This window comes from Hypomesus transpacificus, chromosome 11 (genome assembly GCF_021917145.1).
Source record: "Hypomesus transpacificus isolate Combined female chromosome 11, fHypTra1, whole genome shotgun sequence".
In the NCBI taxonomy this organism is placed as follows: Eukaryota; Metazoa; Chordata; class Actinopteri; order Osmeriformes; family Osmeridae; genus Hypomesus; species Hypomesus transpacificus.
This window is the reverse complement of record NC_061070.1, coordinates 18,703,245-18,718,925: the sequence shown is the minus strand read 5'-3', so window position 1 is coordinate 18,718,925 and position 15,681 is coordinate 18,703,245. Positions and strand designations below refer to the sequence as shown.

Sequence of the window (15,681 nt, the reverse complement as noted above, 5' to 3'; positions counted from 1 at the left end):
ATATACATGAGCAGAACGTGTTGCTCACCATGATGTGGCTGGCTATACAGGAGCAGAACGTGTTGCTCACCATGATGTGGCTGGCTATACAGGAGCAGAACGTGTTGCTCACCATGATATGGCTGGCTATACAGGAGCAGAACGTGTTGCTCACCATGATATGGCTGGCTATACAGGAACAGAACGTGTTGCTCACCATGATGTGGCTGGCTATCTCACGGACTTCTCTGTCCCCATTAGTCTCCTGGGCTTTGGAAGTGCTTTTCCTCTAAACAGAAGAACCAAGCAGAGGGGAGAGTGATGAGGATGTTTAGAGCCATACATCACAACTTACAGTACTTACGAACAATAGATTACATTCTGTCAACTTACCATGTTGTTGATGGCAAACAGGATGTTGTCTGCTTGCTGGTAGAAGGAGGACACTTCCAGAGCCAGCTGGAGGTGCTCATGAAAGTCCTTCAGATTAGACTGGATCTTCAGCCACCTGCAAACACAATACAAGTTCAAGCTCCAACACTATCTTTAGAGGTATCTTGTGATCTAGAGGTGATCTAGGGGTCAGAGGTCAGCCCATACATCTTGTTGAGGTGTTTCTTCCTGGCGGAGATGTTCCTGCCCTCGGTCTTCCCCTGCTTCTCCAGCTGCAGGGCCAGGTGGTTGACCTCCTCATGCAGGCTCCTGTAAAGCTGCTCATCCTGCAGGACGACACCAGAGATCCTCTGTATGACTGCTGCTGCCCTAAGGGGCACTGTACTGAGGTACTGTACTGTGGTACTGTGGTACTGTACTGTGCTGTTGTACTGAGGTACTGTACTGTGGTACTGTGGTACTGTACTGTGCTGTTGTACTGAGGTACTGTACTGTGGTACTGTGGTACTGTACTGTGCTGTTGTACTGTGGTACTGTACTGTGCTGTTGTACTGAGGTACTGTACTGTGCTGTTGTACTGTGCTGTTGTACTGTGGTACTGTGGTACTGTACTGTGCTGTTGTACTGAGGTACTGTACTGTGGTACTGTGGTACTGTACTGTGCTGTTGTACTGAGGTACTGTACTGTGGTACTGTGGTACTGTACTGTGCTGTTGTACTGTGGTACTGTGGTACTGTACTGTGCTGTTGTACTGAGGTACTGCACTGTGCTGCTGTACTGTGCTGTTGTACTGTGGTACTGTGGTACTGTACTGTGCTGTTGTACTGAGGTACTGTACTGTGGTACTGTGGTACTGTACTGTGGTACTGTGGTACTGTACTGAGGTACTGTGGTACTGTACTGTGCTGTTGTACTGTGCTGTTGTACTGTGGTGCTGTACTGTGGTACTGTGGTACTGTACTGTGCTGTTGTACTGTGGTGTTGTACTGTGGTACTGTACTGTGCTGTTGTACTGTGGTGCTGTACTGTGGTACTGTGCTGTTGTACTGTGGTGCTGTACTGTGGTGCTGTAGTATGGTAATGTTCTTTGATACTGTGCTGTGGTAATGTAGTGTGGTAATGTTCTGTGATACTGTACTGTGGTAATGTAGTGTGGTAATGTTCTGTGATACTGTACTGTGGTAATGTAGTGTGGTAATGTTCTGTGATACTGTACTGTGGTAATGTAGTGTGGTAATGTTCTGTGATACTGTACTGCGGTAATGTAGTGTGGTAACGTTTCTTCCCATTGGCACTCATTTGCTTTTCAAAATGTATGGTTCATGTTTTGGCTACCCACAATGTTTTTGGGGTTATCTCGTTGTTAATGGTCATTGACCTATGCATTTTTGGTACTGTGCTGTTGTACTGAGGTACTGTACTGTGGTACTGTGGTACTGTACTGTGCTGTTGTACTGTGGTACTGTGGTACTGTACTGTGCTGTTGTACTGAGGTACTGTACTGTGCTGTTGTACTGTGCTGTTGTACTGTGGTACTGTGGTACTGTACTGTGCCGTTGTACTGAGGTACTGTACTGTGGTACTGTGGTACTGTACTGTGCTGTTGTACTGAGGTACTGTACTGTGGTACTGTGGTACTGTACTGTGCTGTTGTACTGAGGTACTGTACTGTGCTGTTGTACTGTGCTGTTGTACTGTGGTACTGTGGTACTGTACTGTGCTGTTGTACTGAGGTACTGTACTGTGGTACTGTGGTACTGTACTGAGGTACTGTGGTACTGTACTGTGCTGTTGTACTGTGCGGTTGTACTGTGGTGTTGTACTGTGGTACTGTGGTACTGTACTGTGCTGTTGTACTGGGGTGTTGTACTGTGGTACTGTACTGTGCTGTTGTACTGTGGTGCTGTACTGTGGTACTGTGCTGTTGTACTGTGGTGCTGTACTGTGGTGCTGTACTGTGGTAATGTAGTATGGTAATGTTCTTTGATACTGTGCTGTGGTAATGTAGTGTGGTAATGTTCTGTGATACTGTACTGTGGTAATGTAGTGTGGTAATGTTCTGTGATACTGTACTGTGGTAATGTAGTGTGGTAATGTTCTGTGATACTGTACTGTGGTAATGTAGTGTGGTAATGTTCTGTGATACTGTACTGCGGTAATGTAGTGTGGTAACGTTTCTTCCCATTGGCACTCATTTGCTTTTCAAAATGTATGGTTCATGTTTTGGCTACCCACAATGTTTTTGGGGTTATCTCGTTGTTAATGATCATTGACCTATGCATTTTTGTAAAGCTCTTTCTTGGAAGTCGCTTTGGATGAAAGCGTCTGCTAAATGAATATATGTAAATATAATGTACTGTGGTAATGTACTGTAATGTTATGTGATGCTTTACTGTGGTAATGTAGAGTGGTAATGTAGTGTGGTAATGTAGTTTGATAATGTACTGTGATAATGTACTGCAATGTTCTGTGATGCTGTATTGTGGTTATGTAGTGTGGTAGTGTAGTGTGGTAATGTAGTGTGGTAATGTAGTGTGATAATGTACTATAATGTTCTGTAATGCTGTACTGCTAGGTAGTGAACAGACAGATGATCATATTTCCCTCTCTCTCTCCCCTGACGATGCTCACCTGCTTCAAGTCCAGGATTCTCCTGGTCAGCTGCATCTTGTCCATGTTCCCTCTGAGCAGGTTCACCAGGGACGACTCCTCCTGCTGAGATCCAGGAAGATGCCAGTTCTTTACACATTACAGAGGCTTCACACACTAAACCTTCCTTCACTTACAGAATCGTCTACTGCTGTTCCACAGAAAACAAATACGAAAGGTTGTGTTTTCCCCAGGGGTGGATATGAAGTGCTACTGTAAATAAGCTTCCTGTAATATCTGTACTTTCATACCCACTGTGTATATCTCCCTAACCCTCCATGAGCTAGTGTATATCCCCCTGAGTCAAACCCTCCATGACCTAGTGTATATCCCCCTGAGTCAAACCCTCCATGAGCTAGTGTATATCCCCCTGAGTCAAACCCTCCATGAGCTAGTGTATATCCCCCTGAGTCAAACCCTCCATGAGCTAGTGTATATCCCCCTGAATCTGTATAAAGCCAGACGATGGACCCTGAGGTGGAGGTTGTTTAGATTTTGAGGGGCCAGTGTTTTACAGCCGTGAGCATAGGATAAGGTAAAACACGCTCTGCTTAGCTGAACTGCTAAACACCAGAGACCTGTGGGACCACAGGAAGATGGATGGAGAGCCAGAGGACAGATGGAGAGGAGGTAGAGGAGACGAGACAGAGCAGGAAGGAGAGAGACAGAAACGTTTCACACAGTGATCACACCTTTTCTTTTATCCAGGCCTCTAGCTTGTCCACTTTCTTGTTGAACTCCTGCAGGTTCCGGGCTCCGCCCACCGACCTGGACTGACTGTCTGCTGTTTGTTTCAAGGTCTGCCATTGGTCCTTGAGCTGGCTGAGTTGCTTCCTGATGTGGTCTGCAGAGGGGTTCAGCTGGCAGGTGAGCTGCTGTCCTGTCTGGTAGACAGAGGACCAGGCTTGAGCAGCATCGACATTTACACAGCAGACACAGAACATGTAACAGAACATACTAACCGAGTTTAGGTAGGCAAACAGGCTAGCTGAAGCTATTTGGAACATTTGGTTTGTACGGTTACCTGGGTGAGCTGGATGTGGGTGTTCTCAAAGTCCCTGAGGTCCCTGTGGAGTGTCTCCTGCCTGTCCTGTAGGGGGCAGTGCTGCATCTCCTGCCTGTCCTGTAGGGGGCAGTGCTGCGTTTCCCCATCCTTCAGGTCCTGCAGCTTTGCTCTGATCCAAGCTTCTGCCTGCCAGACAGAGGGAGACCAGAGACCAGAGCATTAGCTAACAGTGTGTGTGTGTTTGTTGTGTTTGTGACCTCCAAAACTGGTGAGAGCTCATGCATCCTGAGGTGGCTCATGCATCCTGAGGTGGCTCATGCATCCTGAGGTGGCTCATGCATCCTGAGGTGGCTCATGCATCCTTAGGTGGCTCAGCCCTGGACTTGTTACTAGCACAGTGTATGGTTGTCTCAAGCCCACCCACGTCAACAATCAGATTAATCAATAAATCATTTTAGTTAATGGACCAAATCCAACACTGATCTGAAAAATACAAAGAACTGAAGTAGAAGTATGTGGTGTGGATCTCTGTGTGTGTGTATCTGTGTGTGTGTGTGTTTGTGTGTATCTGTGTGTGTGTGTGTGTGTGTGTGGATGTGTGTGTGTGTGTATGGATCTGTGTGTGTGTGAGTATTAATCTGAAGGGGAGAGGGCTCAGAGTGCGTGGTGTTCTTTGTGTGTTTCCTGAACTGGCTTCTGAGATGATGAGATACACATGCTTCCTAACCCCAGGAGTGCAGTGAGGTTGTAGTTTGGAAGCCATCTGGGATCTACTTCAACTCATCTTTTGAATCAAGAAACACAATCCATCTTTGCATGAAATCAAAGGATGATGTCACCTATTCTCAGAGATCAAAGTAATTATGTTTTAAGAGTGTCCTTGGGCAATAGAGGTATAAGAACCGAGGAAAGAAAACTTGACTAGACAGGCCTCAATGCTCACCTTGCATGCTATTACTGGCCTCAAATCATGACCTCATACAGGAAGTGGATTATGTCTTTGTTTCTTCCTGTTCTCTCAAAAACAATGGTCTGTTTATGTCCAGCCACAGCTTGAGCCTCACATGGAAAGGGAAGTCTGGTGAGCACGGTGTGTACTTGACGTCCACGTTAAACTAGACTGTCTCTGTTTGTCTCTTACCCCCACGTTTAACTAGACTGTCTCTGTTTGTCTCTTACCCCCAAGTTAAACTAGACTGTCTCTGTTTATCTGTACCCCCATGCTGTGCTGTACTGTGTTAACGTCTCCCAGGACTCATGTATCAGAGCAACAGCTAAATAATCCTCTATTCCAGAAGAGCTTCCATCTTCCGTCATGTGAGAGAGCTGTGGTGAGATGTTTCCCAGAGCAGCAGACCCAGAGCCATGTTTCTGGATGTGATGACATCCTCTGCTCTCTTTACTCTGAACACTCAGAGGGGTTTAAAAGTGTCTCACTGGAAAGCTTACTTCCACATCAGTGTAATGCTGTAATAACAAATTTTCATCAGCGCTATCAGCCAACCAAATCGCTGTAAAGAGAGTCGGACCCCTGTTAAAAAGGCATCAGTAGTTTGAAGTGTATACAAAATAAATATGTTACTGGGGGAAAATTCCTCCTAAAACAACAGATCATCTAGCATGTCGGGCTCTCTATAAAACTAACGACTGAGCAGCTTGTTAATAATAATCATGTGTCATGGAGCAGTTCATAATAATAATAAACACATTTATCCTTATGTTCTTTTGCATGTTAATTTTCCCCTTATTCTAAGGACACAGCGCCTGGAGGGTAAACAGGGGACTAATGACTGAGGACTGTGTCCCCAGACAAAACTTGCTGAGCTATGCCCCTGCCTGTCAGAGCTGAGGCTGGGAGAGGACATATCTCTGCTGCTGCTGGTGCTGCTGGTGCTGCTGGTCTCTCCTGGTCTCCCTGAGCCACACGCGTGAAGACAAGGAGCCAAACAATGATCTCATCCCCCAATAATTGCTTCTCTGGCAGACCCCTCCCCTCCGTCAAGACCAAATCAGTATCACCACATATTTTGTTCTTCTCTCATAGGATAGGAAAAGGCAACTGTGATTTAATCTGCCAAACCCACCCTTCCTGTCTCCACCATGTCAAACTCATAGAAATGTCAGACATAGAAACATCAGACATACTGGGCCACAGAAAACACTGGGGCTTCCACTCATAGAAGCTCTACTGAATCCTATCTACATGACGAGGGTATAGTGGTTCTCAGGACCAGTGCATACCTGCAGGACTTCTCTGCTGAACAGGGAGGTGCGATGGATGAAACAGTCCCTCTGGGAGTCAGCGACTGTCGCGTCTTCTCTGAGCGTGGACGATGGACTCTCTCTCCTCAGCTGGTCTTTTTGGGGCGAGCGAGCTCCAGGCCCTTCTGTCTGCAGGGGAGACGGTATGTTACACACTGGAAACTCAATTATCTTTCAGCCGATAGCAGCGTCTCTTAGTCAAAGGGAGAGTGAGTTCAGTAAACCTTGTGTCATAGCATCAACAGTCTGCTGGTGCCACATTCTCCTCAGTGAGGGAAGTCTATCCCTGACTGGAGCCAGAAGAGACATCAGGGATTAGGGAGGGGCCCAAACCCAGGACTGCAATCACCTCACGGAGAGAGAATGTTAAACTATCCATTTAAACTGTTAATTATGCCTTTTAAATGATCTGGTGAGACAGTGCAAACATGTGTCAGACGAGCCCGCGGGTCCCTCTGAACAGACTCCTCCTGTCAGCACTACACGCACACACACACACAGCACTACACAGGCTGACACACACACACACACACACAGCAGTACACAGGCTGACGGGACGGGCACTACTTCCTCGGCGGACTAATGCCCCTGCCGCACTCCGTCCAGGAAACATCTGGGCAAATAGTAGGAAAAGGAAAGGACTAGCCCTCAGATGGAGTAGCCCTCAGATGGAGTAGCCCTCAGATGGAGTAGGGTTTCTGTCGCCCATACAGAAGAATTCTGTCGCTCTTGGAGAGAAATATGTAAACATATAACTAAGGAAGAAAGTATATGTTTTAATGAGCTAGTGAAGAACCTGCTAACTTTTCTGATGCTGTCTGTTTTTGGACACGTGCCTGTGTTATGAACAAGAGCAACAGGATAAGAAACAAGAGGACTGTTTCCAGTGGCTGTGTAAGAAGAGGAAGTAGGTGCAGCATGGCCTCCGTGTGGTGTCACCTGACCAGGGACTGGACCAGGACTTCCTGCATGGCTCACCTGGTCAGGGACTGGACCAGGACTTCCTGCATGGCTCACCTGGTCAGGGACTGGACCAGGACTTCCTGCATGGCTCACCTGGCCTCATGTTTTCCACGCGGGGAGAAACCCAGCCTGCTCTGAAGCCGCTCAGCACAGTGATGGCTCAAGCCTTGGGCTCAGGACAGCACAGGCTACACAGACCGGCTCACTCTTGTTCCTCAGTACAAAAAAACCCCCATTCTGTACATAAATATATTCTGCCTTTTAAAGTACCGTCACACACAGGTGGTCTACCCGCAGATGTGTGCGATAACAAGACGTGCCCTCTGTATGGGCTTTGAACTACGTTCACCCCACAACTCAATAAAGATTTCACCACTAGCTTTTTCCTCCTGTATAACTCTCAAAACTTAAAATAATAAATCCTTCAGGTTTGGCGACCATGGCCATGACATCACTTCCTAAATTCCATGAGACCTATTATCATGTGCAGCTGGCACAGACCAAGCACTCACCACTACCAGAGTCAAAACAAAATGTTATTCACTAGTTTGAGAAAGAGAGAATGTTAAATAGCACCTCATTTCTTACATGTTGGACAGTTTCCTCTGTTCGTCCTCGTCCTGGGCTGGCCTGCTTCTCATCACATCTGGTCTTCCTGAGCAAAACCTGCAGTCAACACAAGCATGTACAAAAGTTATTTAGATATTTTCCTCCTATGCATCACTTATAAAAGATTACTAAAACGTCTTAGTAACATAATCATATATTACATTTTAAATTATATCAAAGGATCTATTCATATTGATATAATTAAAAACGTTCTCAAATTGCCACTTGCCATAACCGGCTCTCCAGGAAGAGCTTAATTACACAGCGTAATAACAAGCTCCAATCATAAGAACTTGTAACTAAATGAACGATGATGAAGTCATGTGGGCAGCCTACGGCACGAGAGAGCATTTGTCATGCGCACATACAGTGCCCTCCAAAAGTATTGGAACAGTGAGGCGAATTCCTTTATTTTTGCTGTAGACTGAAAACATTTGGGCTTGACATCAAATAATGAACGTGAGACCAGAGATCAACGTTTCAGCTTTTATTTCCAGGTATTTACATCAGGATCTGATGCACAACTAAGAAAATATCACATTTTGTTTGAATCCACCCATTTGTCATGTGAGCAAAAGTATTGGAACAGATATACTTAAAACATATTTAAGTGAATAAGACTTAATATTTAGTTGCAAATCCTTTGCTTTCAATAACTGCAGCAAGTCTGTGACCCATTGACGTCACCAAACTTTTGCATTCTTCCTTTTTGATGCTTTCCCAGGCTTTCACTGCAGCCTCTTTCAGTTGTTGTTTGTTTTGTGGGGTTCCTCCCTTCAGTCTCCTCTTAAGCAGGTAAAATGCATGCTCTATAGGGTTTAAGTCTGGAGATTGACTTGGCCAGTCTAATACCTTCCATTTCTTGCCCCTGATGAACTCCTTTGTTGTTTTGGCAGTGTGTTTTGGGTCGTTATCTTGCTGCATGATGAAGGCTCTGCCAATCAGTTTGGTTGCATCTTTCCTTAAATTGGCAGACAAAATGTTTCTGTAGACTTCCGAGTTCATTTTGCTGCTGCCATCATGTGTTACATCCTCAATGAAGATTAATGAGCCCGTCCTAGAAGAAGCCATGCAAGCCCAAGCCATGACATTACCTCCACCGTGTTTCACAGATGAGCTTGTGTGTTTGGGATCATGAGCAGTTCCTTTCTTTCTCCAAACTTTAGCCTTTCCATCACTTTGGTAAAAGTTAATCTTTGTCTCATCAGTCCATAAAACTTTGTCCCAGAATTTTTGAGGTTCATCTCTGTACTTTTTGGCAAATTCCAGCCTGGCCTTCCTATTCTTCTTGCTAATGAGTGGTTTGCATCTTCTGGTATAGCCCTTGTACTTTTGTTCATGAAGTCTTCTGCGAACAGTAGATAGTGATACCTTCACTCCTGCCATCTGGAGGTTGTTGCTGATCTCACTAACAGTTGTTTTAGGGTCTTTCTTTACAGCTCTCACAATGTTTCTGTCATCAACTGCTGATGTTTTCCTTGGTCTACCTGTTCGACGTCTGTTACTTAGTACACCAGTAGTTTTCTTCTTCTTCAGGACATTCCAAATGGTTGTACTGGCTATGGCCAATGTTTCTGCAATGGCTCTGATTGATTTTCCATCTTCTCTAAGACTCACAATTGCTTGTTTTTCACCCAAAGACAGCGCTCCGGTTTTCATGTTGTTTTCACCTCTGAATACAGTCTGCATAGACAAAACCTATCTTACCCAATCTGAACCTGAGTGTAGACATTCAGTGGTATTTATTGATTGAATAATGTATGTAATAGGACACACCTGGGCAACAAAACACACCTGTCAGTCATATGTTCCAATACTTTTGCTCACGTGACAAATGGGTGGGTTCGAACAAAAAGGTGATATTTTCTAATTTGTGCATCAGATCCTGATGTAAATACCTGGAAATAAAAGCTGAAACGTTGATCTCTGGTTTCACATTCATCGTTTGATGTCAAGCCCAAATGTTTTCAGTCTACAGCAAAAATAAAGGAATTGGCCTCACTGTTCCAATACTTTTGGAGGGCACTGTATCAAATGTGGCTTTGTGTTGTATGAAAGGAGTGAAACGATCTCATCGCGGTTAGTAATATGAACATTGCTAAATTAAAATGTTGTCGAGCTGAATTCCCTTTCATTCATTAGGTCAAATAACTTCGCATATAAAACACAAATGAGTGCATGCTTTGGAGACCGATTTTTCAATTCATGAAGTATATTCGTTTCATACATTAATGTTTAGTTTATATTAGTCAAAAGCATGTAAAATAGAAATTATCCTCAGAAGTAACAAATAAACAGACGAAGCAAAAGAAACTTGATGTTCCGTGTATTATCAATGTTTTCCAATAACTATTTAATTCATTCGTTGACACTTCTGGGCAAACTTTTCAAAAACATGCCTGAGAACCCTTAAGACTTGAGCCTCAAATTCTACGACTAAAGGAGGCAATGATGAGACCAATCTGATAACTCACTACTCTACAGACAACACAATGAGGTTATAAAATACTGAATGAAAGAATGAGGAATCAAATCTTACATAAGTGGTTAACCAAATTAGTGCTCGCATCATGACAAACTTAGCAGCGGTCCAACTAGCTCCGAGTGAAGAGGTCCTTCTCAAAACTGTTTTCATTTCTAAAGATATTCATCCCACAGTTGTTTGCTACCGTTTTCATTTGCTGTTCCCATTGTCTATTTGATTGTAGCCTTAATTAGTACCAGTATTTGAGCGTAAGAAAGGCGATGATTAAACATTTACTTCTAAATAATGCCATCATGAAAAACTGCTAAATGAAAATTAAAAAAAACATGTTGAATGTCTAATCTCTGATTTGTTTATAAAACACTTTTGAACCCCCCCAAAAGTTAGCATTTATAACAGTTAAGAGGGTGCTTACCTTAAATTGAGAACTGGGTTTATTTTCACAGCTCACCCCCACTATCCTGGGCAGCTGGGTGTTTGAGGTTGTGATGTTATTATTGTTGTTTATATTTTCCGTTTTGGGAGATGCCGTGATGGCGGGTCGATGATGTCCCACAGCAGCCTTGCTCGCTCTGTCCTCCTTGCTCCCAGAGATGGTGATCTTCCGGATGGATCTGGAGACAGTGTTGGGAGAAACAGGGTTCCTGTTCAGGTGGTCCTGGGCTGCCATGTCCTCCTGCTGCCTGCAGGCCCGCCGAGCCAGCGGGAGCAGTGAGGCGCCCGCACGCACCTGGGAGCTGCTGAGGTAGAGGGTCACGCGCTCGTTCAGGTTGTGTTGGCGCGAGCAGTTATCCAAAGTTTGGCTCTGCAGGTAGCCCTGTGTGAAACCTGTGCATTTTGGCACCGCAGGCACTGACAGCCTGGTCCCAATAGTGAAGGACTGGACCTTCCTCACAATACTCTCCGACATGGCCGGTATTAAAAACGCTTCGGTCCAAATGAGCAATAATAAAAGTCTGAAACCTCCCCTTGTTCTCTCCCTCCCTCCCTCTCTCTCGCTCTCTCTCTCTCACTCTCTTTCCCTCCTCCTGCTCAGACGAGGAGGGAGGGCTCAGTTGTCCACCTTCTTGTGCATGTTGAGAATGCACAGCACACAGGACAGGACAGCTTCCTTGGACTCCTGGGATCTGACGCGGTCCCAGATGTGACGAAGGGCTGTGCCGAGGTGGGCCGCACCCGTAGAGAGGATCCTCCGCAGGAAGCTAGCCAGAGAGCCTGCTAGTCTGCTGCTGACGAGCCTGATAACCAGGGAGCGGAGCAGCAGGAACACTGGCATGGTGCCTCACTTCGCTGCACAGGAAAGAAAAGAAATCTAGAAAAAAGAGAAAGCAGCATTAGAGGAGGAAGGGGAAGAGGGGATGAAGTCACCACCCTCTCACTCTCCCTCTCTGTCACACACACACACACACACACACACACACACACTAACACTGTCTATCTCTCTCTGTGCATTTGGAGGACATGAGAGAAGGCTGTAAAGTCTGGCTGTCAAAACTTCCTCTCTGAAGCAGAGCAGTAGAGATACGAGAGGAGTAATGGAGTAAGAGAGCATCCTCTCTCTGACCCCTTCAATCACAGCTTCTCCATGAGGTCATGCTCTTAACTTAAAACACACACAGCAGCACTCACACACTCACACACATCTTACCTCTGCCTTCAATGGCAACCAAAACAAGAAATCCCAGCTCACAAAACTCAGCTCAAAAACTGAAACTTGACATAACTATTAAAACACATATAACAAAAAAGAAAGAAATGAAATTGCATCTCCTTTCTGGTTGTCTCCACAGAGATGATGTTGATGATGTCTCCAGTAATGACTCAACGCCCATGGAGGGTGAGGAAGCTGCAGTGTGCTGGAAGTGTGTGTGGTGTTCTGTCCTCCAGAAGACCGGTCTGCCGTCCTCCTCTCTTCCGGCTCATGTATCCTCAGCTGTGGGGCTCCTGCCCAGGAACAGCTGCTATGGAGGCTGTGACTGAGTAGAACAGGGAACCCCTTTCACTTGTCTCCTTAAACCCAACACACTGCTGGCTTGACAACTGTGGGGGGCAAACCTGTAGTCATGAATGGAATGACCCCCTCCTGCCCCACCCTGACCCTCCCTGGTTCTCACTGTACGCTGGTGGCACACAAGCCACTGCTGGGGAGGGCTAGAGCACATGCTGGCCTGACTGACTGGAGTGGCAAGGTGTGTGTAGGGGTGAGAGGGGGTGAAGGGGTAGGATGGGGGGAGTGAGGGCTATTGAGTCTGGGTGACAGCAGAGAAAATATCTGCTGGGACAGAAGTGATCTTCCCCTGGTGAAAGCATTACCAAAAAAGGAACATCTACATCTCTCATCCAGCACCAGGCAGCACATAGCTGAACCCAGAAACGCCCACAGAGATGTAAGAACCTCAACCAGGATTTTGTAAAAAAAAAAAAAAATTCTAGGAAGAGTAATATAAGAATACATCTAATAATAGTAATAAATAAGTACAAAAATATGTATGTTTTTAAGTAAAAACGATCCGAAGAGGTTTCTTCTGCGCTGTCACTTGTAGCTAGCCTTTCACATGTCCGGCTGATTGGTTTTACTTCATAGCTCAAAAAGCCAAAAAGTTTGTTCTAGACTAGGCTACTCCATTAAATGATCGTCCGACAAAATAAAACGGCAGTAGAGCACAAAAGAATTGCTCAGACTAAGTCGTTGGAGACTATTTTAGACTATTATATATATTGCAGCGAAATATATGGCCAATAGAAATGAATGACGGATGTTGAGGATTAGAGTGTCGCTGTCGCCATTCCTACGCAGTTGAAGTCAACAGACTATCTTCTGGAGACTCCAGCTTTGACGTTTCAAGATAGAAAACAATGGAGTGTCGATGAACGTAGGAGCTAGGTAGCTGTGTGTGTTCGCTTCCCCTGGCAATGTTGTTGTTTATTTTCCTTATTTCAATTTTGTATACTGTTCTGCGCACCTGAGTGTGATTATCTGTTTGCATATATATCAGAGCTGCCAACTCACGGTTTCGCCGTGTGACACGCATTTCAACCATTTCTCACGCGGCACGTAGGTTAGCTAGCTAGCTGCAGAGCTGTATCAGCAGTGTTCACATTCATTTCTGTATTAGAAATCCCGCTACCGATAGCCACCCATGAAAACCTGATATAAAGGTCTGCACAGAACCCTGCTCCATTGCAGTCAGGCCTGTCGCAAATTCAGCCTACCGGCTGGCTAGTACCGGCAAAAAGGCATTACATTTAAGATGTAAGAAGTAGAAAGTACAGATATTAGTGTAAAAAATTTAAGGAGTGAAAGTAAAAAGTTAATTGATATATAAATTGTGAAGTAAAGTAGGCCTACTGATACCAGAAAAATCTACTTAAGTACAGTAATGAAGTATTTGTACTTCGTTACTTCCCATCTCTGCTTATTACTCACAGTTGACGTAATCCACCATGCTATGAATCTCACACCAAATGACGTGGTTTCACAAACAGCCGTCAATGATAGGGTAAAGTTTATACTAGCCCTGAGTATTTAGGGTTGCCTACAGTTGAGATTCAGTAGCGGGAGAGCTACCAGAGATCAGTCACTCAGTAGGACACCACATGGCAGAGCAGCGTCGGCTTAGGATGCCACATGGCAGAGCAGCGTCGACTTACACACTGTTAATTATGCTTTTAAAAGAGCTCTGGTTTCATGGTGAAGTCATCTAAGGAAGAGTTTTAATGTGTTTCAGCTTGAAATTAGAGATAAATTCTGTGCAGGCTGGGTGGTGTTCAGGGGGGAGGGTGGAGCCCAAGTGGGCTTGGCTGCCTGCCTTGGCTCTGGCTCTTGGGGGCTTGGCTGCCTGTAAAACTCTCCTCACTTCCGAGGTTAAGTGTCAAGGAAACTGCTGGAGGGATACCTGCTCTGTGTGCCCCAGTAGACTCAAGAGCTTGAACATGTTTGTCTCGTTTGCAGGGTGGCACCACCTAGCCTGGCTCTGGATCTGGCCCTGGCTCTGGACCGGGCTAGGCAGCACCACCTAGCCTGGCTCTGGATCTGGACCAGGTTAGGCAGCACCACCTAGCCTGGCTCTGGCTCTGGACCACGCTAGGCAGCACCACCTAGCCTGGCTCTGGACCACGCTAGGCAGCACCACCTAGACCGGCTCTGGCTCTGGACCAGGCTATAGAAACACGCACTCTGGAGATTTTGGCGAATCACCACATTTGCATTCCACCAGGTAACATTTCCTTTTGTTGGTAAAAGGAACACATCTTTCTTTAGTAGGTAGTATATAAATATTTTGAGAAAAGTGTCTGTTGTTTTCTCTGGGAAGCTCTTGTCACGTTAGATCAGAACCAGGTGTCCACCTCAGGCCACTGCAGCTCTCCCAGTCAGGTGGATCCAAACAACACTGGATACCCCAATCTCCCCATGCTCAGATAGATCAGATTACATGTAGTCATTTAGGAGACGCTCTTATCAAGAACAACTTACAATAACTACAGGGACAGTCCCCCGAGGCATGTCGGGTGAACTGCCTTGCCCAAGGACACAACTTCATTTTGCACAGCTGGAAATCAGCAACCTTCTGATTAATAGCCTGATTCCCTAACCGCTCAGCCATCTGATCCCATATATATTATTAACATTATAGTACATTTCAGTCTATAATATATTTTTGGCATTGTTTATTAGACAATGTCATAATAATGTATGGAGGCATCGGGTCACACAGCCCCTCCATTCCTCTATGCCACCCTACAACTACCTCCACCCACCCCAGGTTAAAATGTCTGCCCTCCCCTCTACAGAATTCGTCCGCTGGCCACAGTTCTCAGCAGAGACGTGGTTGGCATCAGGGGTGGAGGTTCGCAAGGAAGGCCTCTCCCTCCGTGCCATCCTCTCCCTCCATAACATCCTGTCCCTACTCCGCTCTGTAAGGATGCTGGTATGAGTGACTTCATGCCCGCCTAAGAAGATGATAAAACCACAAAGCTCGTTCTGTCTTCCCTGAGGCTCAGCTGGTGAGAGGCCCTCTTAGATGTAGTCCACTTTATTAGAGTCCATAACTTCAACATGGGAGGCTTGGGCAGATTACACGCATTAAGTCATCAAGAAACCCCGCATGAAAGCAGGATGATGCCTGAGAGAGTAAATATGGACCAGAGAGAGCCTGCAGTTTCATACCTCAGTCTTTCTGGTCATTATAGAGCTGCCCTGATTATTTTCTACCAGTACATGCTGATCTACATGGAAAAACTGATGTGTATTTACATGCAGGAATGTTGTGTTACTTGTTGACCTGATCCCTGTGGTAATAACCCTCCTCAGCCAGTTTGGTGTAGGTTCAGAGG

The 15,681-nt window shown here is 45.6% G+C and overlaps 1 protein-coding gene across 8 annotated transcripts in view; it reads right to left on the bottom strand.

Annotated features, from left to right (window-relative positions):
* LOC124473509 overlaps positions 1 to 11,368 on the bottom strand; it is a 37,501-nt gene extending 26,133 nt beyond the window's left edge. For 3 of the 8 annotated variants that reach the window (XM_047029013.1, XM_047029014.1, XM_047029015.1), the window contains exons 1-9: positions 10,763 to 11,365; positions 7,830 to 7,919; positions 6,270 to 6,419; positions 4,047 to 4,214; positions 3,715 to 3,906; positions 3,005 to 3,088; positions 580 to 698; positions 373 to 487; positions 197 to 268 (exon numbers count right to left, since the gene is read on the bottom strand). In XM_047029013.1, the coding sequence (XP_046884969.1) occupies positions 197 to 268; positions 373 to 487; positions 580 to 698; positions 3,005 to 3,088; positions 3,715 to 3,906; positions 4,047 to 4,214; positions 6,270 to 6,419; positions 7,830 to 7,919; positions 10,763 to 11,257 (1,485 nt within the window). In that variant the 5' untranslated portion in view covers positions 11,258 to 11,365. Of the gene's footprint in view, positions 1 to 196; positions 269 to 372; positions 488 to 579; positions 699 to 3,004; positions 3,089 to 3,714; positions 3,907 to 4,046; positions 4,215 to 6,269; positions 6,420 to 7,829; positions 7,920 to 10,762 lie in introns of all 8 variants that reach the window. The other 5 variants (XM_047029018.1, XM_047029019.1, XM_047029017.1 and 2 more) reach the window with 3 other exon arrangements.
* Positions 11,369 to 15,681: the final 4,313 nt, after the last annotated feature.